Here is a 26,424-nt window from a genome sequence, read left to right as displayed (position 1 = left end):
ACAGAGCTTCTTCCTCCTCCCCCTCCCAGTGTCTGTTCCACATGTGTTCCTGGATCAGGGAGACCCAGAGAACGGAGGTTCGGGTGTATACAGGCAGTCCCCGAGTTACGCGGATCTGACTTATGTTGGATCCGCACTTATGAACGGGGCTTTCTCGCCCCGGAGCTCGCAGGCAGCGGGACCGCCCAGAGCGCAGCGGTCCCGCCACTTCGACCTCCGGGGCGAGAAAAGCTGCTCCGGGTGCTCCATGTCTGCTGGGGACTGTCCCCAGCAGACCAGGGACACCGGGAGCAAAGCCGGGGAGGCGGAGGGGTCCCGCGCCTCTGAGGCTTTGCTCTGGCAAAGCCGGGGAGGTGCGGGACTCCGCCGCCACTGCAGCTTTACTCCTGGTGTCCCTGGTCTGCTGGAGACGGTCCCCAGCAGACCAGAGGCACCGGGAGCAAAGCCTCAGAGGCGCGGGACCCCTCCACCTCCCCGGCTTTGCTCCGGGTGTCACTGGTCTGCTGGGCACCGTCTCCAGCAGACCAGGGACATGGGGAGCAAAGCCGCAGCGGCGGCGGGGTCCCACGCCTCTGAGGCTTTGCCAAAGCAAAGCCTCAGAGGCACGGCATCCCGCCGCCGCTGCGGCTTTGCTCCCCATGTCCCTGGTCTGCTGGGGGGGGGGGACGCAGCTAGTGCGCCCCCCCTTTCCCCCCAGCAGACCAGGCTTTTCTTGTGGATCCTGGGGTAGAGCAGCTGGGATGCTGCTGGGTTGGTCCTGCAGGGACCTACCTGGCAGCCCAGCTGTTCTGTCCCAGGCTCGAGATTCAGCCGCTGTTGAAACTGATCAGTGGCTGATTCCAGGAAGCTGGGGGCAGAGCAATTCTGCCTCCAGCTTACTGTAGTCAGCCCCTGGTCAGTTTCAGCAGCAGCGGCTGAATCTGGAGCCAGTTCCGACTTACATACAAATTCAACTTAAGAACAAACCTACAGTTCCTATCTTGTACGTAACCCGGGGACTGCCTGTATATATTTTGTTACCTTTTGAATAGGAAGCTACGTTTTCAGTAAAATGGATCCATTTTCTACCAACCAAATAATCTTTACCACTCATTGAGTCTATAAATAAGATAATCATAAGGAAAATGTTTAACAGGTTTACCTGGCTTCCGAGGAATCAGTGGATTGGATGGTTTGCCAGGCACTAAAGGCTTACCAGGGTCCCCAGGTATGTGTGACAATCTTATTCTGTCCTATTATAAAGGCACCATGTTATGTTGGCTATTCTATTCTCAGTTCACTTTTGGATGGGTTTATAATAGCATTTCTTAATTGACAGTGATTTGAAACTCATCATGTCAACAGTAGGCCCCGTTTGTGTGGCTATTCCAGGATTTGGGGAAAAACTAATATATATACATTTACACCTAATCAAAATTGGGGGATTAGGAATAAAGCTTTAAATCATAATCTTTTCTTTTGGCAGGTTGAAGTCAGTATTAAGAGTCTTGACATTATTTTAATACAGTTTTTAGTATGTATTAGAGCAACATTATGTGATCCTGAGATATTTTGCAGTTTACTCTTATTACCTTTAAAACAGGTCCAGATGCATATGGGACTGCAGGTTTCCCAGGTATTTATGGTGACAAAGGGGAAGCAGGAGAACCGAGCAGAATTGAAGGCACCAGAGGAGCTCCAGGTCAAAAAGGAGAGAGAGGCAATCCAGGTCAGTGCTACGTGTTTGAATTTTTCATTATTATATGCTGGAGCAGTACAAATGTGCTAGCACACATTCTGTCTCACTGCAATTTTAAGTTAAAGCTGTTTATAAGAAATCAGCATCCATTTCACTCAACTATGTCCCTGCTGTACCTGGTACAGTAGTAGTTCTCAATCTATGACAGCGTTGCTTAAACTTTTTAAGACCGAGGAACACTACACAATATTTTTTTTTATGAGGAACATCACGGATTTTTTTTATGAGCCAAAAAAAAAAAAGCTTGCCCCTTGAACAATGGATGACACTTTTACTGAGAACAACAATATTCGCTATGAAGCCTTCTAGACTTCTGCCTTTTTTATAAGGAAATATAATTTACTCTGTTTATTCATTTTGGTGGAAATTATAAATTCAGTACCTTATCAAGCACGGGTTAATGTCAAGCAGCTAACTTACAGCAGCCATAGCAGCCACACCAGCATTATAGGCACTGAGGGCCTTACCCTACCCCCCAATTCACAGTGGGTCCCTTACTGCTTAATGTTTTGTCCTTCAGTAGTTCTAGCCCTTGGCTCTGTTATTTTTGACACAGAATACTGAAGGGAAGGGTCTTGTCTGTGCAAAAGGGTGGAAGGGGCTGGTCCCTCTCAGCTCTCCTGGAAAACAAGCAAGGGCTAAAGACAGCGGTGCAAAAATCCAGTCGGGGTAGCAGTTTTAGGGCAGTTCTCTCCCCTGGCAGGCAGGATCCCCAGAGCAGCAGCAGAGACAGCCAATCAGAGACGGCCTTGCTGCTGGCCCTGCAACGCTCCTCTCCGCTGGCAAAAGGCACAATCGAGGTGCGGAGCTTTCCGAGGCGATTGCAAGTAGGGCACAGAAGTATGTGAAGAACGCAAGTAGCCCCGCCTCATTTCTGCCACATCACCACTCGCTCACCTCTTCGCACCACTCGCTGCATCTCAGCAGCTCTCGCAGACGGTTTTTTTCTTCAAACGGACGCGGCACATCTGTGAGTTCTCCGCAGAACACCAGTGTTCCTCAGAACACAGTTTAAGAAACAAGGATCTATGCCATTAATTAACTGCATTGGAAATTAGAGTTTTCCATTATTTGTCATTTCCAAGTTTCATTTCCAAGCCTCACTCAAGTGCTTCAAGTTAATTCATATGTAGGATGTTCAGAAGAGCTAGTGCTACACTACAGAGAGGGTTTGGGTGTTGCCAACTCTTGTGATACTTGGTGTTTTCCGTAAAGTCGAATGTCACAGTTACTGGGCTAACTGTACTTCTGACCCCTCCTGGTCTCTTTGAGGGCACCTCTCAGGTCTAGGACTTCAAATTGATCCTCCCTCTTGTGGTGGAATCATGCAATTCTCCACTCTTAGACTGGACCCTATGCTACGAGCCCATATGCCAACCCCAGTTGCTTCCACAGGCCTTACTTTGGTTCAGTGCTTGCAGTTTGTTTCCCTGCAGAGGTTTTGAGAGAGGTATCCAGTGCCCTCATAGCTGGCTTAAAGTCAAGTAGTATTATTTTAGAACAGCAGCATTTCAGAGAAAACGGTTCCTAAAACAAACTAGTTTACATGCATGCTTGCCTCTCCCTAAAGCTTACCATTCCCTGGATCTGTGGAAGGTCCAGTTTCATTGTCAGCCTGCCTTCCCTGCTGCCACCCCACAACTGCTCACAATTCACCCTTCCTTGTGAGGATATCCATTTCAGTTCCAAGACTGTCTACAGTACACTATGCGGCTTTTCTGTCATTCAGATGTATCACTAGATGTCAGGTAGTGTAACTGCTGTTTGTCAGCTCTTTCACCAACAAAATACTTCCACCCCAAACAAGCACCTTTAGCTTTGTCAGCAGGAACATGCTGCTCCCACTAGCACTTCTTGTCAGCAAAACTTTTGTCTTCAACTTTTGTCTTCAGTAAAACTTTTTGTCTACAAATGCTAGCAGTCTAAATAATAATATGGGCAAACTAGAGTGCCTTGTATTAAAGGAGGATATTGATATAATAGGCATCACAGAAACTTGGTGCAGTGAGGACAATGAATGGGACACAGTCATTCCAGGGTACAATATATATCGGAAGGACAGAACAGGTCATACTGGTTGGGGAGAGGCACTATATGTGAAAGAAAATGTAGAATCAAATGAGGTAAAAATCTTAAATGAAACAAAATGTTCCATAGAATTGCTATGGATAGTAATTCCATGCTCTAATAATAAGAATATAGCATAGGGATCTATTATCGACCACATGACCAGGATAGTGATAGTGACTGTGGAATGCTAAGGGAGATTAGAGAAACTATCAAAATAAAAAACTCAATAATCATGGGGGATTTCATCTATCCCCATATTGACTGGATACACATCACCTCACAATGGGATGCAGGGATAAAATTTCTAGATACCTTAAGGTCTTGGAGCAGCTAGTTCTGGAATCCACCAGGGGAGAGACAATTCTTGATTTAGTGGAGTGCAGGATCTGGTACAAGAAGTAAAAATAACTGGACCACTTGGAAATAGTGACCATAATGTAATACTATTTAACATCCGTGTGGTGGGAAAAACACCTCAGCAGCCCAACACTGTGGCATTTAATTTCAGAAAGGGGAATTACACAAAAAATGACGAGGTTAGTTAAAAATTAGAAGGTAGAGTGACAAAAGTAAAATCCCTGCAAGCTGCTTAGAAGCTTTTCAAAGACACTACAATATAGGCCCAACTTCAATGTTTACTCCAAATTAAAAAACACAGTAAGAAAACCAAAAAAGTGCCACTGTGGCTTAACAGCCAAGTAAAAGAAGCAATGAGAGATAAAAAGGCATTGTTTAAAAAGTGGAAGCTAAGGGGGGATGTTAGAGGCCTATAAAATCATGACTGACTTCTTTGTTTCAGTCGTCACAGAGAAGTCTGATGACTAACATAGTGAATGCTAGTGAGAACGGGGTAGATTTAGAAGATAAAATAAAAAAGAACAAGTTAAAAATCACTTAGAAAAGTTAGATGTCTGCAAGTCACCAGGGCCTAATGAAATGCATCCTAGAATACTCAAGAAGCTAATAAAGGAGGTATCTGGGCCTTTAGCTATCATCTTTGGAAAATTATGGAAGACAGGAGAGGTTCCAGAAGGAAGAAAAAGGGCAAATATAGTGCCTGCCCATCTATAAAAAGGGAAATAAGAACAACCCAAGAAACTACAGACCAGTCAGTTTAGCTTCTGTGCCAGAAAAGATAATAGGGCAAGTAATTAAGGAAAACATCTGCAAACATTTGGAAGATAATAAGGTGATAGGGAACAGCCAGCATGGATTTGTAAAGAACAAATCATGTCAGACCAATCTGATAGCTTTCTTTGATAGTATAACGAGCTTTGTGGATAGGGAAGAGGCAGTGGATGTGGTCTACCTAGACTTTAGTAAGACATTTGATACGGTATCACATGATATTCTTATATTCTTATCAATAAACTAGGCAAATACAACTTAGATGGGGCTACTATAAGGTGGATTGCATAACTGGCTGGATAACCGTTCCCAGAGAGTAGTTATTAATGGTTCACAATCCTGCTGGAAAGGTATAACAAGTAGGGTTCTGCTGGGGTCTGTTTTGGGACTGATTCTGTTCAATATCTTCATCAAAGACATAGATATTGGCATAGAGAGTACGCTTATTAAGTCTGCAGATGATACAAAGCTGGGAGGGGCTGCAACTGCTTTGGAGGGTAGGGTCATAATTCAAAGTCATCTGGACAAATTGGAGAAATGGTTTGAGGTAAACAGAATGAAGTTTCGTAAGGACAAATGCAAAGTGCTCCACTTAGGAAGGAACAATCAGTTTCACACATACAGAATGGGAAGCGACTGTCTAGAAAGGAGTACAGCAGAAAGGGATCTAGAGGTTATAGTGGACCACAGGCTAAATATGAGTCAACAGTGTGACACGGTTGCAAAAAAAGCAAACATGATTCTGGGATGCATTAACAGGTGTGTTGTGAACAAGACACGAGAAGTCATTCTTCCTCTCTATTCTGTGCTGATTAGGCCTCAGTTGGAGTATTGTGTCCAGTTCTGGGCACCACATTTCAAGAAAGATGTGGAGAAATTGGAGAAGGTCCAGAGAAGAGCAGCAAGAATGATTAAAGGTCTAGAGAACATAACCTATGAAGGAAGACTGAAAGAATTGGGCTTGTTTAGTTTGGAAAAGAAAAGATTGAGAGGAGACATGATAGCAGTTTTCAGGTATCTAAAAGGAAGTCACAAGGAGGAGGGAGAAAACTTGTTCCTCCTTGCCTCTGAGGATAGAACAAGAAGCAATGGGCTTAAACTCCAGCAAGGGAGGTATAGGTTAGACATTAAGAAAAAGTTCCTAACTGTCAGGGTGATTAAACACTGGAATAAATTGCCAAGGAGGTTGCGGAATCTCCATCTCTGGAGATATTTAAGAGTAGGTTAGATAAATGTCTATGGGATGGCCTAGACAGTACTTGGTCCTGCCATGAGGGCAGGGGACTGGACTCGATGACCTCTCGAGGTCCCTTCCAGTCCTAGTATTCTATGATTCTATGACTGGTGTGGAAAAAGTGAATAAGGAAGTTATTTACTTGTTTCCACAACATAAGAACTAGGGTGTCACCAAATGAAATTAATAGGTTGCAGGTTTAAAACATTCAAAAGGAAATTTTACTTCACGGAGCACAGAGTTAACCTGTGAAACTCCTTGTCATATGATGTTGTGACGAGCAGGACTTTAACAGGGTTCAGAAAAGAACTAGATAAATGCATGGAGGTTAGGTCCATCAATGACTATTAGCCGGAATGGGTAGGAAAGATGTCCCTCGCCTCTGTTGGCAGAGGCTGGAAATGGATGACAGGAGAAGGATCACTTGATAATTACCTGTTCAGTTTACTCCCTCTGGGGCATCTGGCATTGTTCCCTGTTGGAAGACAGGATGGCCCTCTGGTCTGATCCAGTATATCTTTCACAAGGAGGTCATTTTAACATTTCTTATTGACAAAAGTTTTCTAATTATTTGCCAGTGTAGACATAGCTTAAGCTCCTACCCTTGCAAAACAAGGTTAGCATCATTAGAGGTAGGCTATAGGATCCTTAAAACTAATAGCTTTTCCCATTGAATTTTCAAGTGTGCACAAGGAAGTTCTTAATCTTCAGAGCTCTTGTATTGCCTTCTTGTAAGTTTTTTTCACACTCCTGATGCATTAAAGCAATAAATATTGCTTTTCCCCCAATACAAGTTATATATTTTCTCTCAATAACGAGGTGGCTACATACTGTGTTCATAATATTCTCACATAGGAACTCCTCTTTATACACCACTAATAATATGAAAGGAGAATTTTCCCTTCTGGGAAAAAAAGTGTCTAGAATTCCTGGTTTTTTGCCTGTCTCCTAGAGCTGGAAGGGACCTTGAAAGGTTATTGAGTCCAGTCCCCTGCCTTCACAGCAGGACCAAGTACCATCCCTGACAAATTTTTGCCCCAAATGGTGTCCTCAAGGATTGAGCTCACAATGCTAGGTTTAGCAGGCCAATGCTCAAACCACTGAGCTATCTCCCCCTACTTTTGTCATTAAAAAAAGGAGTACACCTTAAAGGCTCAGAAATGAGACGGCATATAAAAAACTGATTTTTCCCATCAGTAGCATTTATACCAAAGGAATAACCATGTTCGGTTTTTAAACAATATTCTGTTTAAAGGTAAATATTATTCAGTCTTCTGAAGTTGTTAATAAAATCAATCTCTTTGTAGAATTATTTTATTAAAAGAAAACTAGGAGGCTGTACCCCCTGCTCGCTACGCTCGCCAACCCCCCTCTCTCTGTAGGTAGGCAACCCCTACCTACCTGGGCTGAGGCCATGCCAGCCCTTGCTTTTCCCCCTGACCCAGGCCGCCCCAGCCCTAGCTCTCCCCCACCCCATTGAGGCCACCTGTCCTGGCTCTTCCCCAACCCCCAGACTTAAATCTACGCTCCCCCCAGCCACGAGGGAGAGCTGAGGCCACAGCTAGAGCCCTGAGAGCTAGCCTCATCTCTGCTCCCGGCAGTCGGGGAGGGCTGAGCCCTGGGCCTGCTTTGTTGTCCCATGGACAGCCCGGGCCTGCTGCTGGGGAGAGGAGCCCAGCCACAGCTAAGGCTGCTGTCCACGTGGTGCTGGCAGAGCCCAGAGCATCTGAGCCCAGGAGGGGGTGGAAGTCATGGCCTGGAACTGGGGGCAGAGTGACATGTTGATGTCACTCTATTGTCCTGCAGGAAAAAAAATTATAGAGAGAGACAAAATGAGAGAAAACAGCTGGTTTTGTTGTTTTGTTTTGGGGTTTTTTTTTAAGTTTTTCAGCTTCTCTGACATCAAAGTGTCCCCCTGCCAAACTACCTTAAGGATAGGTGCCTCACAACATTTTAACTTCCACACTCATAACAGCCCTTCCATGAAAGGCCTCTCTGTCCAAATATTCATCTAAGATAATAGCCATATAAACTAGTTAGTTGTATGTTTTAAAGAATTTCCAGTGGTACCTTGCAAGCCATGCTTTGAACAAGATTTATTATGATTGCATAACATTACTGACAACAATAGTGCAAACAATCCTTTTTTATACAGCATCATACTGAGCACCCACACTTTCATCTCAGGTTAATGGGTCTACACCGCACCTCTGAAAATCAGAGTGCAAGGTTTGGTTCATCTGATAATTGTTGTGCTTTTTCTCCTGCACTATTGATTGTGTCTTTCCTTTTCTTGCAGGAGAACGAGGCCCAGTTGGTGACCCAGGAGCTGACGGAATTCCAGGCTTTCCTGGCACTTCAAACATTTCAGGAATACCTGGTGATATGGGTTCCCAAGGTTTAGATGGAGTGCCAGGTAATATATGCCCTGCATGGGTTAGCTGATGCAGAGCAAATATTAAAATATTTAATACAGATGTTTAGCAATGTCTGTTACTGTGATATATATTTTAGTTCTAATTAAGGAAAGTATCACAAGATCTATGATGGTACTCCTTTGATGACAGCTCTAGCAAACCCTCCACAGACTCCTTGTCATATAGTGCAAACACTTGACAAATTGCCTTAGTTAGATTCTGCATCAGCATTTCTTCCTCGATTCATACTTTTCCCGAATCCAAGTTTTAGGACTTTTCTAGACTTGCACATCTGGGCTGTTGAATAGTAAAAACCAGGAAAAGAAAATACTATGAAGGGGCCTTTATTGTTTCTCTTTCCGTAAATCCTACTTGAGAAACTTTGACTTAAAGGCCTAACGTAACTAATTCCTTCCATGTTATAGGCTATCTCAGTCTAACAACAGGACCACAGAATGGATAGGGATGGTGTCTCTGACCTCTGTTTGCCAGAAGCTGGGACCGGGGATGGATCACTTTGCACTAGGCATTGACCACTGTCAGCAGGCAGGATACTGTGCTATTTGGTCTATTGGTCTGACCCAGTATGGCTGTTCTTATGCCTCTCGGGTCCTGCTGGTATTAGCCCTCTTCCCACCCTGGGTTCAGTGATTAAAACCTGGCAAGAGATTCATGCTTCACCCTGTTAATTTTCCCCCATGTCCATACTACCTGTCCTGTCTTTCAACACTAATTCCAATCTAAATGTACTCACACAGGCTATCCAGGGCCTCAGGGCAGACCTGGACCCCCAGCTCTACCAGGAAGCAAAGGAGAAGAGGGTCAAATAGGTGTGCTTGGAGAAGATGGTCAAAAAGGATCTAGAGGTGACCCTGGACTACAGGGGAGACCTGGAATTTCAGGGTACCCTGGACCAAAAGGTACAGCTGAAAAGGACACTTTTGTAAATAAATGCTTATTTGTTGCTACAGTAGATGCTAAAATTGATAATTAATTTGTATTATCTGTGCGGAGCTACAATCATTCAAATGTGTCATCTTGCATTAAAGGCTATAAAGGTGCGCAAGGTCTCATGGGCTCTCTTGGCTTTGTGGGAGTATCTGGTGACAGAGGGCCCACTGGACCCAAGGGCGACAGAGGACAAACAGGTGAGCAAGATCCTTCAGGTGCTATCCTATTTCAGTTATTAAACAATAAACTTCTCAGTAGCTACCACACCTGCCTTCCTGCTGAACCCATGACTACATGCCTGAATCAACTTTGGGCCAGTTGTGAAATTTGGCTCCCAGCTACAATTGATTTTACTGTATAAGTAAGTCAAAAGGTCCAGCTCCAAACTCTAGCGGCTTTTCCAAATCCTTTCAAATGACACCCACACAAAAACTATAACACCTTCAGCACTAGCCCACCAGAGTAGATCAAGATATTTGGAAATGTAAGCAACCTTAGGCCTTACTAATATAAACTCTCATGTATCTTCCTTTTCCCAAAAACCTATAGTGCTATATCTTATTCTAGTTTTTTACAACACTTCACATCACAACCTACACTCAACCCACTATTCTGCCTTTTTATTCCCTTTGTTTCCTTCTACTCATCTATTTTTGCCTGTTTTTACACAATCCCATAAGTCTGGAATGATTTCCCTGCCTTCCAAGAAACCAAGTGACCTCCCCAAACTTTGAAAATTTCAACCCCAGATCTGCAGCTGAACTTTATGGCTTAGGGTACATCAGCTCTCATATTTATAGTAATCTCAAATGTCCAGCCTCAGTACCTCACTGAGTGATAGACATAGTGCACACCAAAGAAAGGGAGGTGTTCTATCTGTAAACTCGTTCACTCTTTCTTTTTATAATTCAGGTATTGAGGGACCTCCTGGATCTCCTGGGCTGCCTGCAGTCCCTCCAAAGCTGGTCACTCAAAAGGGTGCAACAGGCCCACAAGGAAAAATAGGTCCCCCAGGAATGCCTGGTGAGATGGGGCCCCATGGTCCACCAGGTGACCCAGGTAGGAATTTTGCATTACTCCTGAAGTGTAGAGCTGCTCAGAACAGAACTTCTATAGAAGTAGTGCTGGGGGGTTCCCAACCTATTAATTTTAAATGAAATTGAAGTCACAAGGGAAAGAATTAATTTTTTAACTGCTACCCCTGAAAAATCAATCCTGACAATCAAAGTGAAGCTGTGCAGCATGCACATCTTCACCAGCTGCAACTTAATTGCATGTCTCTGTGATCCCCATAAACCCCGCACTAGTTCTGATTGTCATCTTAGATGAAGCCAAACTGACTCCATTAGCTGAGATATACATATACCAGAGCGCAAAATCTGACATTGCAGCTGAACTTCATTTAACAGTTCTGTTGGTGATACTTTGAGCTGAATTCCATTCTTCTCCTGGGCTACATCTAGGCTGGCATGATTTTCCACAAATGCTTTTAACAGAAAAGTTTTCTGTTAAAAGCATTTGCGAAAAGAGCGTCTAGATTGGCACGGACGCTTTTCCGCAAAAGCACTTTTTGCATAAAAGCGTCCGTGCCAATCTAGACGCGCTTTTGCGCAAAAAAGCCCCGATTGCCATTTTAGCCATCGGGGCTTTTTTGCGCAAAACAGTACTGTGCTGTCTACACTGGCCAAGAGGGCTTTTGCCTGAACGGGAGCAGCATAGTATTTCCACAAGAAGCACTGATTTCTTACAGTAGGAAGTCAGTGTTCTTGCGGAAATTCAAGCGGACAGTGTAGACGGCTGGCAAGTTTTTCCGCAAAAGCAGCTGATTTTGCGGAAAAACTTGCCAGTCTAGACACAGCCCTGTAGTTTATATGGAGTTTGCAGCGGTAACAGGCATTGGTGCTAACTCCTGCCCTGGCTGGAAGGTTCTCCCTCCCCCAATGCTCTGTCCCAGTCCTTCCCCAAACCACAACTCTGCCTCTCCCCGGGCGTGCTCCAAACCCACCCACACTCTAGCCCTTCCCCTAAGCCTCCATCCTGCCCTGCCTCTTCCCATCCATCCCCCAGCACACTATGTCCTCACTCCTTCCCCTCACTCCTGAAGCCTCTGAATGCTGCAAAACAGCTTCTTTCAGGATGGCAAGGCCACCAGTGCATGACTGGAGCTAGGAGGGAGGGAAGCCGAGAGAAAGCTTGGCTGCTGGTGGGTGCTAAGCATCTGCTAATTTTTCCTAGTGGGTGCTCCAGCCCCAGAGCACCCATGGAGTCAGTACCTGTGGTAATAGGCAAAAGAAATAATAGAATTATGGAACCCAATCTTGCTTCGTTTCTTAGGCAAAATTTGCCATTAAAAATTCAGTGAGGAACTTGGTCTGGGCAAGCAACACACTCTCTTGCTTTTATTTAACTGACATACTTTGCAGGTATGACTGATCTGCTGCGTAATTAGGGGCTGGGTTTCCATGGTAATTTGTCAGAACAGAACTGTACTTTGGGTGTATTCTTTTCTGTACTTAAAAAAAAAATCAAACATGTCTGATCATGTTGAACTTGGTGGTTTTAAGGTTTTAGAGGCCCACCGGGTAAACCAGGGTTCCAAGGAAGAGGCGGCATATCAGCTCCTTCAGGTTTCAGAGGAGATCAAGGACCATCAGGTTTTCCGGGTCTGGCAGGCATTGAGGGTAAGTGATATTGCATTATCATTTTTTCTTTTCTTTTCCCCATTTCACACTGTAAATCTTCTGTTAGCATATTATCTTTTTATAGTTGTTAATCCTTCTGATGCAATGCTTATATCATATTCCCGTGCTTTTATTAGGTTTTGCTGATGAATAGCTTTCATAGAAATAGTTTTAAACTGTCTTTAAAACTAAGGGTACGTCTACACGGCAAGCTTATTTCGGAAAAAGCTATTCCAGAAGATATCTTCCAGAATAGCTTATTTTGAAATAGAGCGTCCACACTACAGGGAAGCCTCCAAATTAGTCCGAAGCAGGCTCCCCAAATGTGGACGCACTACCTCTATTTAGAGCCTCCAGGAGGCACTGGGAAAGAATAACTTAGAATGGCCCTAGTGAGGAGCTATTTCAGTATAGCAGCAGTGGAGCGTTTGCGCACACCCTCTTTCGAAAGAGTTTTTTCGAAAGAGGCGTTATTCCTCATGAAATGAGGTTTACCAATGTAGGAAAAAGCCCTCCATTATTTCAATTTTCTTTCGAAATAACATAATTGCTGTGTGGATGCCAGGATTGTTTCCCAGAATAATAGTGCAATGTAGACGCACCCTAAGTATCATAACTAGATCTCAGTGCGAATGTTTTCCATGAACATTCCCTCAATTTTTGAATTAATTTGTTTTAATCCTTGTGCTCCTTCTGTACTGGCTTTCAGTAAACGTGCCAGCAATAATGTTTTACCAACAGGAACGTTCATGGAAATAGAAAATTCATGCAGGAGGTAAACGGATGAACAGTTGTAGTACAAGTGTTTGTGAATGCGTCTAGTTAAGAACCAGAAAGATTACTATATGAATTAGTGAACAAATACAAATCAGACCAGACCAGATAAGAATGTAAAATAGTGAATATTTTCAGAGAATTGTTCACAATCACTTCATAGGGTAAAATGTCAACCAAAAAATCTGACAGGTAATTTTAGATGAAAAATAAATTTTAAAAGAAAATCACTGCTTGCCTATACTGAATGAGCAGAAAGAGGCTAAAGTTATCAGAGAATTATTTGTGAATTATTTGCTCAGCTATAGTATTAAATCTCATTGTATTAAATGATCATACAAACTGATCATTTAATGATTTGCTCTGGTATTTTTCCAGGAATTGAAGTTAGAGATGATTGACCTATAATTCCCCAAGTCCTCCTTGTTCCCTTTTTTACAGATAGGTACTGTGTTTGCCCTTCTCCATCTTCTGGGACCTTTCCCATCCTCCTGGAGTTCTCAAAGATAATAGCTAAGGGCACGTCTACACCCCAGGGCAAAAGTCGAATTAAGATACACAACTTCAGCTACATCAATTGAGTAGCTAAAGTTGAAATAGTTTAATTTGGCTTTTAATACTGTCTACACACTCTTCCTTCAACTTCCCTTACTCCTTGTGAAATGAGGGTTACAGGAGTCGAAGAAAGAAGTATTCCAGCTTGACATTATTTTGAAATAATGTGTAAATGCACATTTTGTTATTTCAAAATAACATCAGTTATTCCAAAATAATGCTGCTGTGTAGACGTGCGGTAAGGATTCCAAGATTGCTTCAGGTCATCATTAATCTTGTTTTTAATCAATGTAGGCACGGAGGCGTCTTCACTTTGTACAAGTAATCAGTTATTAGCTCTCCTTCTGTCTAAGCAGAGGACCTACACTTTTATTTGTTTTTCTCTTTATCTCAATGTATTTAAAGAACCCCTTCTTCTTCCCTTGTATGTACCTTGCCAGATGTCACATACTTTGTGCCTTAGACTTTCCGATTTTGTCCCTACACACTTGGGCTGTTCTTTTATACTCCTTATCAGTTTGACCATGTTTCCAGTTTTTAATGACCTGAAAATCAAAAACAAATCTTTCAAAGTCCTGAGGAAGCCCTGTTGGCCTCTTAATATTCTTCCTCTCTTTGTTATAATAGTTTGCAATTATGCCTTTAGTATTATCTCCTTGAGGAACTGCCAGCTCACCTGGCCCCCTTAGATTTTCTTCCAGTAGGACCTTACTTATCAGCTCTGCTTTTTTGAAGTCCATTTTCCTTATTCTGCTGCCCTCACTCCTTCCTTTCCTTAGAATCATGAAATCGGGTATGTCATGATCACTGTCACCCAAATTGGCTTCCAGCTTCAGATTTGCCACTAATGCCTCCCTGATGGTCAGGATAGAGTCTAAAATGTCTGTCCTCCAGTTACTCTTTGTCTCTTTCCATTTATTGTCTCTTTCCATTTATTTCCCCGAAGGTGAACCAGGCCATCCAGGTAACCCTGGGCTACCAGGTATGCCAGGTCGCAGTGTTAATATTGGGTACCTTCTGGTGAAGCATAGCCAGTCTGAGCAAGAGCCAATGTGTCCAGTTGGTATGAATAAACTCTGGAGTGGCTACAGTCTGCTGTACTTTGAAGGACAGGAAAAAGCACATAACCAGGACCTTGGTATGTATATGGTTCTTTGAAAATGTCAAAAGATAAGATATTAATTTGATTTTACAACTCAAAACTAGAGGTATACACCATTAAAGCCATTTCTTAGAAATTTGGACTTTGGCACATATTACGCTAGGATGCCTAGAAATGACTGCAGATTGGACTTTAATTCCATTCTTCTATCTCCTTCTGGAAGTGGTTTCTCCAGATCACTACTGAAGTTTGAGTGGGGCTATAATACCCCAGTTAAATGTTACTGAAAGAGCTTCACTGATGAATAATTTATACAGGTATACACAATAAGCTACAAATAAAATCTTGAATGTGCACAAACTAAAGATTTGTGATCGGTTTTGGTTGTTTTTTTTCCTTTGCAGGGCTGGCTGGATCCTGTTTGGCTCGCTTTAGTACCATGCCTTTCCTCTACTGTAACCCTGGGGACCTCTGTTATTATGCAAATCGAAATGATAAATCCTACTGGCTCTCAACTACAGCACCTCTTCCAATGATGCCTGTGGCAGAAAACGAAATTAGACCATATATCAGTCGTTGTTCTGTCTGTGAAGCCCCAGCTGTTGCAATTGCTGTGCATAGTCAAGATGTGTCTATTCCACACTGCCCTGAAGGATGGCGCAGTTTATGGATTGGATATTCCTTCCTTATGGTATTTGTTCTTTTCAATATTCAATACCAGTGTTACACAAAGTTAAATCAAGCTTGGGTCCCAGCCATTGGCCAAGTTGTTCAGGTTTAGGTACGGGTGTCCTAAAAGATACTGAATCTCCCTATGGAAGCAGAGAGGAGAAATGTGTGAGAAAATTGCTCTCTCCCTTATCATAAATGACTGGGACAACAGTTTCTCTCCAACCAGATTACTATGCAAAGTCTGGAATGAATATGTTCCAGGTGGCAAGTTGTACTTGACAGCAGAAGATAAGATCCACTTTATGTGGTAGAGAAAATGAACTCTCCGAACAAAAAAGCTGCTTGAGCTAAGAATATAAATGTCACCGAGAGTGCATGCACTGAGGTGGGGAGCAGGGCTGGACTGAGGCATGGGCGAGCTGGGCAGCTGCCCGGGGTGCCAACCGATGGCGGGCGCCTGATGGCAGCTGTAAGGAGCGCGCGGCATCCCTTACAGCTGCCATCAGGCGCTGGGCACCCAGCGCTGTGCCCACAGCACCAGCCAGCAGCGCCCTTCCCCCCACAGCCGTGGGGCCCTGCATGGCCCGGCGCGCGCGCCAGCAGCAGTAACCAGGCCAGGCTGGGCCACGCATGCGCCGTGAGCCCCGGGGGCAGGCCCCAGGTTGCGCACCAGCAGCCATGGCCGGGTCACGCATGCGCCCAGGGCGCCAAAAGGGCTCGGGCCGGCCCTGTTGGGAAGGGTAGCCCAATATGCTATTGTCAGAGAGAGAGAGAGAGAGAGAGCGAAGAAAAGGTAATAGGTCTTTCAAGAACAATGGTAAGCAATTGATCTGATAAAATCACTGACCTGCACAAAAAAAAAAATTAGATTGTCAGTCAAAAATACTAATAAGTATGTGAAGATTACTTTTAACAAAAAGCTATATTTAAGCAACTCTGCAGTTCATGGGTTTCTGGTTTGCCCCAGCTTTCAAACTGAAATGTATTCATCCTTAGACCATATAGCCCTTATGGTAATAGGAGCCATACAATGAAGGTAAGGAGCTTCTATTTTTAAGTTGCCCTTTTTTTGCAAAACGACTATAGCACCAATCCACATGGCCCAATCCTGCATTCTTTTCACACCTGAAAATATCACTGGCATGTACAGCCCCACTTCCTGCTTAAGAAATGCAGAATTCAGACCAGAATAAGTGAGGTCTTGCCAGGTACATATAATACATTAGATCAGTGGTCCCCAACCTATAGAGGCTCCCGGGCGCCCGGGGGCAGGGCCACTCATGCGCCAGGCACCCGGGGCGGGGCCACTCACGTGCCAGGCGCCCGGGGGGTGAGGCCACGCATGTGCTGGGCGCCCGGGGGCGGGGCCACGCATCCTGGGGCACGCCAAGGGTGGAGATGCCCTTGCACCCGGCGCCGGCATGTGCCCCAGGGCCGGGGCCGCCCGAGCGCCTTGTGCTGTGGGCTCGGGGCCGGTGCCACCACCCGAGCCTCATGCCTGGGGCCGGCACCGGCGCCGCGCACCCACATGTGCCTCAGGGATGGGGCCACCCGAGCGCCGCGCACCATGCGCCGGTGCGTGTCGCGCGCCTGGGGCCGGCACCTCCAGTGCGCCACGTGCCAGGAGCGGGGCCGGCCCAGGTTGTCGGCGGGCGCACACAAATGCCCCGGCGGGCACTATGGCGCCCGCGGGCACCGCGTTGGGGACCACTGCCTTAGATATATGTCTGACCAAGACTAAGATATTACAAAGGCACTCTGCTAAGCATGGTGACCGGTGCTGTGTAAACATCTGGACAGACAGGAACACTTGTGTTCAAATATCATCTCTCCTACAGATTTTATTTTTGACCTTCTGAAAGTTATTTAGATAAAACTGGTCAGAAAATGTATTTTCCTACCACGAGAAATGTCTCCAAAACAAAAAAAGCTCTCGCTTTCATTGACATTTTCCAGAGCATTGACATTTTCCATTGTCTATTAAGCAACCACCAACCTAAAAAGTTTTTTTTCCAACCACAGAAATAAAAATTTAAAAATGTAAAAAAAACCTGCTTTAATGGCGCCAATGAATGATCACCTCCAGCCAACAGAGGACAGCCACCCATTCTTATCTGCATGAAGTACTACTGTTCAGGAGATTCTTCTCTCTCTCATCTGAGAGAGGTGACAGGAGTATGGGCTAATTCATTAAAGTGGTCTCAGTCTTTCTAGAACAGGGCTACTCAACACACAGCCTGCGGCGCCTTGAGCCACTTCCTGAGCTGCCTACCTGCCTGATTGCTACTGGCCAGTGGGGGAGGGGACGGCAAGAGGCGGCAGAGCCTCCCCAGAAGCAGAGCCGCATGGCATGGCTCTGATAAAAGCTGCGCCTGAGCAGGAGCTGCCAGCCGGCAGGAGGTGCGGGGGCGGCAAGAGGTGGCGGTGCCTCCTCACAAGAGCAGTCATATGGGTGGAAATCGGGTAAATATTGCATTTTATTAATATCAGCAGGACTGACTTAAATGGGCCCTGTGTGTTGTGTAGTCTTGCCTTAATCTTTATATTCATGCCTATCAGTGTGAAAGACACTATTTATATATAGTTGCATAGATACTTGCATATATATGCAGCCGCGCTTAAGTTGTGGCCCTCTGCATGTGCTGTGGGTATCACTGTGGCCCCTGGGGCTTCCAAATGTAAGCAGGAGAATGGTCCCGCTATTGTGGGGAACTTTCCTGGCTTCTATACTACCCCGGTGAAATGGACCAGCGAAAGGATCTGAGTCCCCGCTCCCACTTCCTTTACCCCACGGCCTCCCTTATCCTGAGGGCTCCTCCTCCACTCTCCTGAGTAGCAGAGTCCTCGAAACCCCCACAAGGCTGGGCCCAGGTTTCCTGGGGCTTAATCCCTGACCTTGTAGTCACTTGGGGCAGGGGCTAGGGTGTCCCCACTCCGAGGTGCTCTCTTCACGCTGCAGGCTTTCTTGGCCCAGTGATCATTTCATAAAGTTCAAAGCAAATACAATGTATTAAACATCAACTGATTAAAGAGAAAAGAATAAGAAAAACTGAGACTGGTTAAATGAGAACACACAGTCCTGCTCTGAAGCATGGGGACATCAAAACAGCAGTCTGCAGAGTGTAAGGACAGTTCACTGTCTGTTCCTTATAGGTCCCTTATAGATCCTGGCTGTGCTGCAGGGGGGCTGCAGGCTGGACACGCTTGCTCTGGCAGTGACCACACGGCCCCAGGCTCTCAGTGGCAGGACCCCTCTCCAGTCTGGCCTGCAGGGCCTCTTGGCTGGTGGTGACTCCCTGCCCAGCGCCTCTCCCCCCACTTTGCTGGTCCCAGCTGCTCACCACACCCAGCTGCAGGCTGTGCTGCTTTGCCAGTCTCCAGCTCCTTGCGATGCTTCTCTGTCCCTTTTGGCTCTCTGAGCACTGCCAGTCTGCTGCTCCACACAGGGTCTGCACTCCTTGGGCTGTGTGTGCCTGGCTCTGTTGCTGCAGGACTGCCTCTCCACACAGCTTGCTCCTCTTAGCTCTCTCTTCTTCTCCCACAGACCCAGAAAAATCCCAGCTCACAGGGAGGACGGGGCCTGGCCTCTTACTTTCCTCACCGGCCTGTCCAACCTATCAGTCGGGCTGAGCAGGAGTGTTGGCTGCTTTCCATTGTCCCTGGAGTCTGTCAGTCTCAGGGCCCTGATTTCTCATGGACCCTTCCCCTTTTGATACTGAGAGCTGGCCAACCAAAAATCCCACAGAGTCTTAGTAAGGGGCTAACAGTCCCCTTACACAAAGTTGAGTAGCACTGCTCTAGAGCTCAGGATGAGATCCTGGTGTACAACTTTGCTCCTCTGATCGGATGGAATTCCTACCACTAGTCAAGCTCATCTGGGTGGGGGAATAGAACTTTCACCAGGGTCCAGTCCCAGACTGGAAGGAGGTTCCCCAGTAACTAAGAACTATCACAGACCTCACCACTTTCTGCACCATGTGCAAGGCACATTTCTTTGGTCTTGCCTTCTCTAACATGCACATGGCAGCAGGCATCATCCTTATATATAAAAAAGGACGCTACCAAAACAAAACACCAAGCTGTACATGCTTCCAGGGGCAGATGACCATTTTGCGGGGCCCCCCTTTGCCACGGCGCATGCACGGGGCTTCTTGAAGCACGGGGCCCGGGGCGGCCGCCCCGCTCGCCCTGCCCTATATCTGCCCCTGAATGCTTCTCCCTTTGTGGAGAGGGCGAATGAACAAGCTCTGACAGGAGTTAGCCACCTTGAAGAGGTGATAAGCCGGGTATTAAACCTATATAGAACTGCGCATCTCACAGAAGTGTTGTGAGGCTTGGTTAAGCTAAGTGTTTGTAAACACCTTGTCTAAGTTCTAAGCATTCCTGGAGAGAGAGCTTCAGGCTTAGCAACAAGAGGTTGATTTCCCAGGACAAAGTCCTTTTGCTACCAAGCGAAGTGCCAAAAATTAAGTTTTACAGGAGAAAACTGTTTAGTGTCCTGATCTGTGTCCACTAGTGATAAGTGCACTAGTGATCCAGCAATGGCTAGTGGCATGATTATACAGTGTAGGTTTTTTGAATTCTGTAGAATAAGACATGTAATACGCTATGGTCCTGACAGTCTCAAGAAAGGCATATTCAATGTGATGATGTTACACTACCACTTCCTTGGTTTCAATAAAATGGCAGATTAGTGTCAGTGTAAGGGATCTGTCCCGCAAAGCGATGAGAATAGGTCAACCGGACCCCTGCTGAAGTTGGTAGGACTTCGGTGTGCCTGGCTGGATCCTGTTGCAGCCTCAGAGTCCTGGTGAAAAGAAATCAGATTTCCTTTTGAGCACATTAGCAGTTGCTAGATCATTAAGAAAGCTCAGAATGTTTTCTTGATTGATTCTGTTCAGGATAAGCCTGGATCACATGTGTGTCACAGGCTGCAGCTGTGATTGAAGAAATGTGAAGGCAACTTCACAAAAATCTAACTGTGAAGTCATCATTTCCCTGGAAGTAAATGACTTAAATTGAGACAATGTCCTTTCTGGTTGAAATGGGAAGAAACTGTTTTTTCTTTGTGATACTGTCTAATATCTGTTTTGTGGGCATTGATTCTTTGGCAAAGTGTCTGAGACGTTTGTCCAATGTACATAGCAGATGGACCTTTCGGCACATGATAGCATAAATTATATTTCTGGATGCGCAGGAATATGTGTTCTTGATCTTATAACTCACTTGGTTAGGTCCAATAATGGTATCAGCAGAGTGAATATGTGGATATTAGACAGGATCACAAAGAAAAAACAGTTTCTTGCCATTTCAACCAGAAAGGACATTGTCTCAACGACTTGATTACCCTCATCCTGCTTCAAAGTCCTTTTAAGACTACACTTGAAAGAGAATCCTCTGAACTGTCATTCATGCTTAAATTCGACACTTTACACCTAAGCTTAAACAAAGACATCAATTATCTTACCCATTACAAAGATAGCTTCCCCAATTATCACCTCTAATATTATTAGCTCACAGACATTTACCTCCCCCCCCCCATCCCGCTTCTGTTCTGAAATTTGATTTGTCCTTTTCATATGTGTTTGTTTTTTTAATTGTATCCTTTGGTATATATGGTTGTGACAATTTTCTTCCACTATTTGATCTGAGGAAGTGGGTCTGGCCCACGAAAGCTCATCACCTAATAAACCATCTTGTTAGTCTTTAAAGTGCTGTTAGTCTTTATAGTCCTGTTCTTAAAGAGGTAAGTAATGATTACATGTCAGTTTTGCTTACCTATGCCATTTGAAGAGTGTGGGTTATACAATGAACATGACATAACGTACCCTGTTTGATACAAATGTTAATTTGTTTTACGGATAGGGGAAAACCCTTTGATTAAAACAAACAATTTCCATTCTTTTAATATAGCTTATGAATGTGTGAGATATAGTAAATTGGTTGATTAGCAAATTCTCTCTCTGCTGCAAACTCATAGTTGAAAATTTTCTCATCCGTCTTCAGTGCAATGAAATTTTAAATGTCTGGAGTAAATTAACTTAAATAGGTTTAAAATGGATAATGTAGATAAACTGGTTGGCTAAGGATCTTATTCTACTAACTTTAACATGAGCATGAGGTTTGCAAGACTAGCCCTTTGTAAGCCTCAGTAGGGAACTCTTACAGGTAATAGATTTAAAAGTCATTCTACCCTTGGTCTCCTTTCTCTGCCACCCATTGTTTATTGACAGTATTGATCTAGGCAGTAATTTGCACAGCCCTGTCCTATAGCTAAGTACTACCTTCTTTGTGTCTCATAGCACACTGGAGCTGGTGATGAAGGTGGAGGACAGTCACTGGTTTCTCCTGGGAGCTGTCTGGAAGACTTCAGAGCTACTCCTTTCATTGAATGCAATGGTGCCCGAGGAACCTGCCACTACTATGCAAACAAGTATAGCTTCTGGCTTACCACTATTAACCAGGAATTCCAGAGCTTTCCCTCAGCAGATACGTTGAAGGCAGGTCTCATCAGAACTCATATCAGCAGATGTCAAGTCTGCATGAAAAATTTGTAAAAAAAGAATAATAATAGTAATAATCCCTAGCTGTAAAAGGAAAATGTTTCAACAATGTTCGAAACCTTTAGAAAAAAAATCAGTGGTGCTTATTTAACTTATTACCTCAAAAGCTGAATGAAAAGTTGATTGAGAAGTGTCTGTAAAAACACAAAACACTTATACCAAATACTGGCTGCTCCTCCCAGAATACACTATATTTTGCTCATCTAACACCATATTATTTGCTAATTGAGTCAAACTTGAAAACCAAAAAAAGCCCACAATACCTATCCAATTACTAATCTAACAGTTCTCTTGGGTATATCCATTCTCTAACCTGTTTAATGTAAATATTAAATTAAATGTACTTCTTCTCTTAGCAATAAACTAACAGGCGTAGTTCATATTAATTAAGTGGTAACATACAATAGTAAAATGTAAGTGCTAGCATACCATAGGGCTAAACTCTGGGAAATATTCATAGATCGGAGACCCAAGCCCTGCCTTTGAACTTACCTTTTACTTTAATAAGAACTAATGTCTGGGCACTTACAATGGAAAGAGGTTGTTTTAAACTCCCCATACCTTTGCCATTCTTTTTGCCCAATCACTTTTACCATCAGAGATTTCATAAATATTCTGAATTATCTCAGGTAGCCACATTTATTATTATTCTCTTCTTGCAATGAGAACAGTTCATTACCAATGGCAGCATGTTACTTCACAAACTTACCACATTTTCCCCACTGTATTCCACATCCCAGAATAACTACCGTGGGCCTTGCTCCTTTCTGTTGTGTGGCACAGGATAAATGTCCACGGGATACACCGATCCACAAGCAGGAGAGAAGTGCTTTCATGCTAAAGTGCCTCGTGCTTTCTTCCTTTAACAGCCATGCAATATACAGTAGAAGCTCTGTTAACTGGCATGTGGGAGATTATGATGGGTGCCAGTTAATCAAAGATTCTGGTTTACCAAGAGTTCTATTTTACCAATGGAACACCAGTTTTCAAAGAATTAGAATACAATAAAATGAATGAAGTATAAACCAGTATATCTGTACTCTCTAATCTCGTAGTAGCACTCAGTGCTTGGGTTCTTACAGCGCTCTCAGTTATCTTACAACACCACCTATCACTATGTTCTACACCCAGATCACTAAAAATACACTTAACACAAACTGTACTGGCCACAATCTAATCTTCCTTTGAGTCAGAAGCACTTCAGGATCTTGCAGTATCTCAAGGTCATTATTATCAACATCAGTTATCACTGTAAATGTAGAAGGTAGGAGACAGGGTCATTACAGAATCAGCCCAGTGACACACCCTGGAAGCTGCTTTTTTGAATAAATCCCTGGTTTCAGCTTGTTTACTTTGCTTCTGCCTCTTTTGCATAAAAGCAGAGTGCAGAATTTGCAACTGCATAATGTGCTGTACAAGCACTAGATTGAAGATTTGTATTGGGAGATACCAGTAATGCCAGTTAATTGAGCTTTCTGGTTAACTGAATGCTAGATGGCAGAGCTTTTCCTATACTTAATTACATTGTGTGGCTAGGGTGCCACATGAATTTGGTTATATGGTTGTGGAGCAGTCACTCTACAACATACTCCCCTGGAAAACTAATCCTATGTGATTCCCAGCTGAAGTTGATATTACTCAATACAGTCTCATCTTCAGGTCTGCAACCTTCAACCTATCAACTTCATCTGTGACGCAGCATGCAGCTGGAGGATGATATAATATAACCAAAAGCTTCAGAGGGGTAGCTGAGTTAGTCTGTAACTGGAACACATAAAAAAACAACAAATAATCTAGCAGCACCTTAAAGACTAACAGAACATGTAGATGGCATCATGAACTTTTGTGGGCACAGCTCACTTCTTCAGATGATTGGAGTACTGAAAGTCCAGATCAAATAATAAATAACAGAAGGCAGGGGAGAAAAAAAACCCAGAAAATATTGAACAATCCAGTTCACTATTTTTTTCCTCTTTCCTCCCCCCCCCCCCCCCCCAGCCTTCCCTTATTTATTCTTGGATCTGGACTTTCAGTACTCCAGTCATCTGATGAAGTGGGTAGTACCCACAAAAGCTCATGATGCCATCTACGTGTTTTGTTAGTCTTTAAGGTGCTGCTAGACTATAACATAACCAGTGAGGTGTACTGCTAAGAAGGGCATGTGGTGGGGCTGGAAGTCACTTAGAGGGGTTTCTTGCAGTTTTTCTTTAAAAGCTCTAGAAATGGGTACAAGATCTGCTGAGTATCCACAGAGTCTGTCGCTGGGTAGCCTCTGCCTCCTGCAAAAGGTCTACTCAGTTTGCTACTAGGGATGTAAAAATGCATTTATTTAAGTAACCATGTAACCGCTGAATTTGCAAGGGGCAAGAGGCTCCCACCTACCACCCTGCACTGCTGTCTCTGTATCATCTCTCTCCAGTCATCTGAAGAAGTGGGCTGTGCCCACGAAAGCTCATGATACCATCTACATGTTTTGTTAGTCTATAAAGTGCTACCAGACCATTTGTTGTTTTTGCCTGTACAGACTAACTCAGCTACCCCCTGAAGCTTCTGTATCAGAGGCAGAAGTGTGGGTGAGGGAGGCAGGAGTGATGTGCGCGGGAGCCAGGACAGGCAGCTCTGCAGGAGCCCATATGTTTGGAGAGCCAGCTTTTAAGCCAGCTCCCCATGTGCACTGGTTCCCACATCCCGTTCCCCCTCTCCTCTCTTCATGCTGCTGCCTCTGCTATAGAGGCAAAACCATGGAGAAGTGGTTCTGTGGAAGCCAGCTTAAAAGCTGACTCCTCACGCATACTGGCTCCCGCCTGCCCCTCCCTTACACTGTTGCCTCTGATACAGAGACAGCAGTGTGGCAAATAGGGCCTGCATGTAACCATGAATGTTAATCAATGAGTCCAGGCTCAACATTGTGTACATGGTTACACTTTCACACCTCTATTTGCCAGTCACAAAAATGAATTGCTTTTTCCTGTAGAAAGAAAACATTATACCCAGAGGTATGCTATATCCCTCATGACCTGAGAGAGAAGAAAGAACTAGATAATGATAACTCCCTTGCATATTTTCTTGTGAGGCTCTTATGCAGCATAGTAATGAGCATGATAAATACTATTACATTTAAATGTTTTCATCAAGATTTTTTGTGGGGAGGGGAGCTACATTTATTAGCAAGGGTCAGAAGTACTATGTACGCTTAGTGCACTGGCTTGAAAATAATCTGTAGTTATCTCATCAGTTTTAACTTCTCCTTATACAGTTCACCTTTCCCCTTCTTCAGTTATTGTTGAGTTTTCTAATTGTGATCCCTTGTTGCTGTAATTATCTTAAATAAATATTTTTCTATACCTCTATTTGTTGATTGTTTCAGTTCTCTATACATATGCCAGGCTCTCTCATATTTGCACAGCTTACTTTAATAGCTGTTAGCTTGGATTTGTTTGGTTTGGGATTTTTTTTTTAAAATGAGTATCAAAGCCAGTGTTAATTTGATACTCATTTTTAAAATGAGTATCAAAGCCAGGAGAAATATCAAAAGGTAGCCAACGGGCTTCTTCAATCTAAATTCCAACTATCTAACCAAGCAGGGGTTTGCTCAGTCTGTCAGCTGGAGACACACAGGAGAGCTGAGAGTCTCCATGGGCACCTGGTTAAGGTGGGAGGGCAGCTCTGTGCTTCCAAAAGGGGCAACGGGGCCAGCCCTCTGCATTCCCTGGAGTATGCCAGGCCCCAACTCCAGCCTTCAGAGCTGCACAGAAGCATGGGGCTCCAGCAGCAATTTAATAGGCTCAAGGCAGTAGCACCAGAATGGCTGGACCCTGAGGCAATTACACCTTTAGCTTTCCCTCTCCCTCCCCCCTCTCATTGGTGGGCCTGGAGACACATACACAGTTTTGGAGAGAGGCTGCTAACTAAGGTGCTTTTCCATCCATCCTTATTTTATAAGGAGAGAGAATTTCATCAGTTGCTTACATTATCTTTACCTGAGGCCACACAGCTCTGAGGCCTGGTCTACACTAAAAATTGGTCACCACAGACAAGTGAAAAATCCACACACCTGAATCCCTAGACCTGTCTACCTCAGGAGTGAGGTCCTCAGTTAAAGTGATCTAACCCCTGGGCTAGACAGTTTCAGGACAACAGAATAATTCTTCCAGTGTGACATTTCAAATATAGACAAGTTCAATGGAATATTGAGATAGGGATTAGCCATAGAATCTATAATGGGTTGTAAAATTGAAGAGCAGAGGAGCTGAACCATGATGAAAAGCATAGCCATGTGGGTGTATTTAAAGAATTCTTAGCTAGTATGTTTTCTGCAAGGACATATTTTCTTATTTTAGATCCACCCACAAATAGTAAGTTTATCCTCAATGTCTCTATTGCACAGGCAAGGGACAAGGACAAAGACTGAGTAACTTGCCCAACTTATGGCAAAGCCCTCTGGCATTTGCAGTGGAGGCACCAAAATGGACAATTTCCCTAATAGGCAAAGCCACCTAATATTTGCATCGGCTAACTTTAAGCCATTAGGCAAGGTCT

The 26,424-nt window shown here is 44.2% G+C and overlaps 1 protein-coding gene and 1 long non-coding RNA gene across 4 annotated transcripts in view; both read left to right on the top strand.

Annotated features, from left to right (window-relative positions):
- Positions 1–25,235, top strand: part of COL4A2 (collagen type IV alpha 2 chain) — a 248,635-nt gene extending 223,400 nt beyond the window's left edge. For all 3 annotated transcript variants that reach the window (XM_075918575.2, XM_075918574.2, XM_075918576.2), the window contains exons 38-47: positions 1,136–1,207; positions 1,583–1,708; positions 8,470–8,586; positions 9,346–9,507; positions 9,637–9,735; positions 10,451–10,597; positions 12,103–12,219; positions 14,495–14,686; positions 15,055–15,341; positions 21,625–25,235. In XM_075918575.2, coding sequence (XP_075774690.2) covers positions 1,136–1,207; positions 1,583–1,708; positions 8,470–8,586; positions 9,346–9,507; positions 9,637–9,735; positions 10,451–10,597; positions 12,103–12,219; positions 14,495–14,686; positions 15,055–15,341; positions 21,625–21,879 — 1,574 coding nt within the window. In that variant the 3' untranslated portion in view covers positions 21,880–25,235. The remainder of the gene's footprint in view (positions 1–1,135; positions 1,208–1,582; positions 1,709–8,469; positions 8,587–9,345; positions 9,508–9,636; positions 9,736–10,450; positions 10,598–12,102; positions 12,220–14,494; positions 14,687–15,054; positions 15,342–21,624) is intronic.
- LOC149525729 (uncharacterized) lies at positions 15,348–16,102 on the top strand. The gene is made up of 2 exons (XR_016348427.1): positions 15,348–15,758; positions 15,819–16,102. It is a non-coding gene; the product is annotated as an uncharacterized LOC149525729 (long non-coding RNA).
- Positions 25,236–26,424: the final 1,189 nt, after the last annotated feature.

This window comes from Pelodiscus sinensis, chromosome 1 (genome assembly GCF_052426305.1).
Source record: "Pelodiscus sinensis isolate ZL-2025 chromosome 1, ASM5242630v1, whole genome shotgun sequence".
NCBI classification, from domain to species: domain Eukaryota; kingdom Metazoa; phylum Chordata; order Testudines; family Trionychidae; genus Pelodiscus; species Pelodiscus sinensis.
The sequence above is the reverse complement of the archived record's forward strand: the minus strand, read 5'-3'. Positions and strand labels throughout refer to the sequence as shown.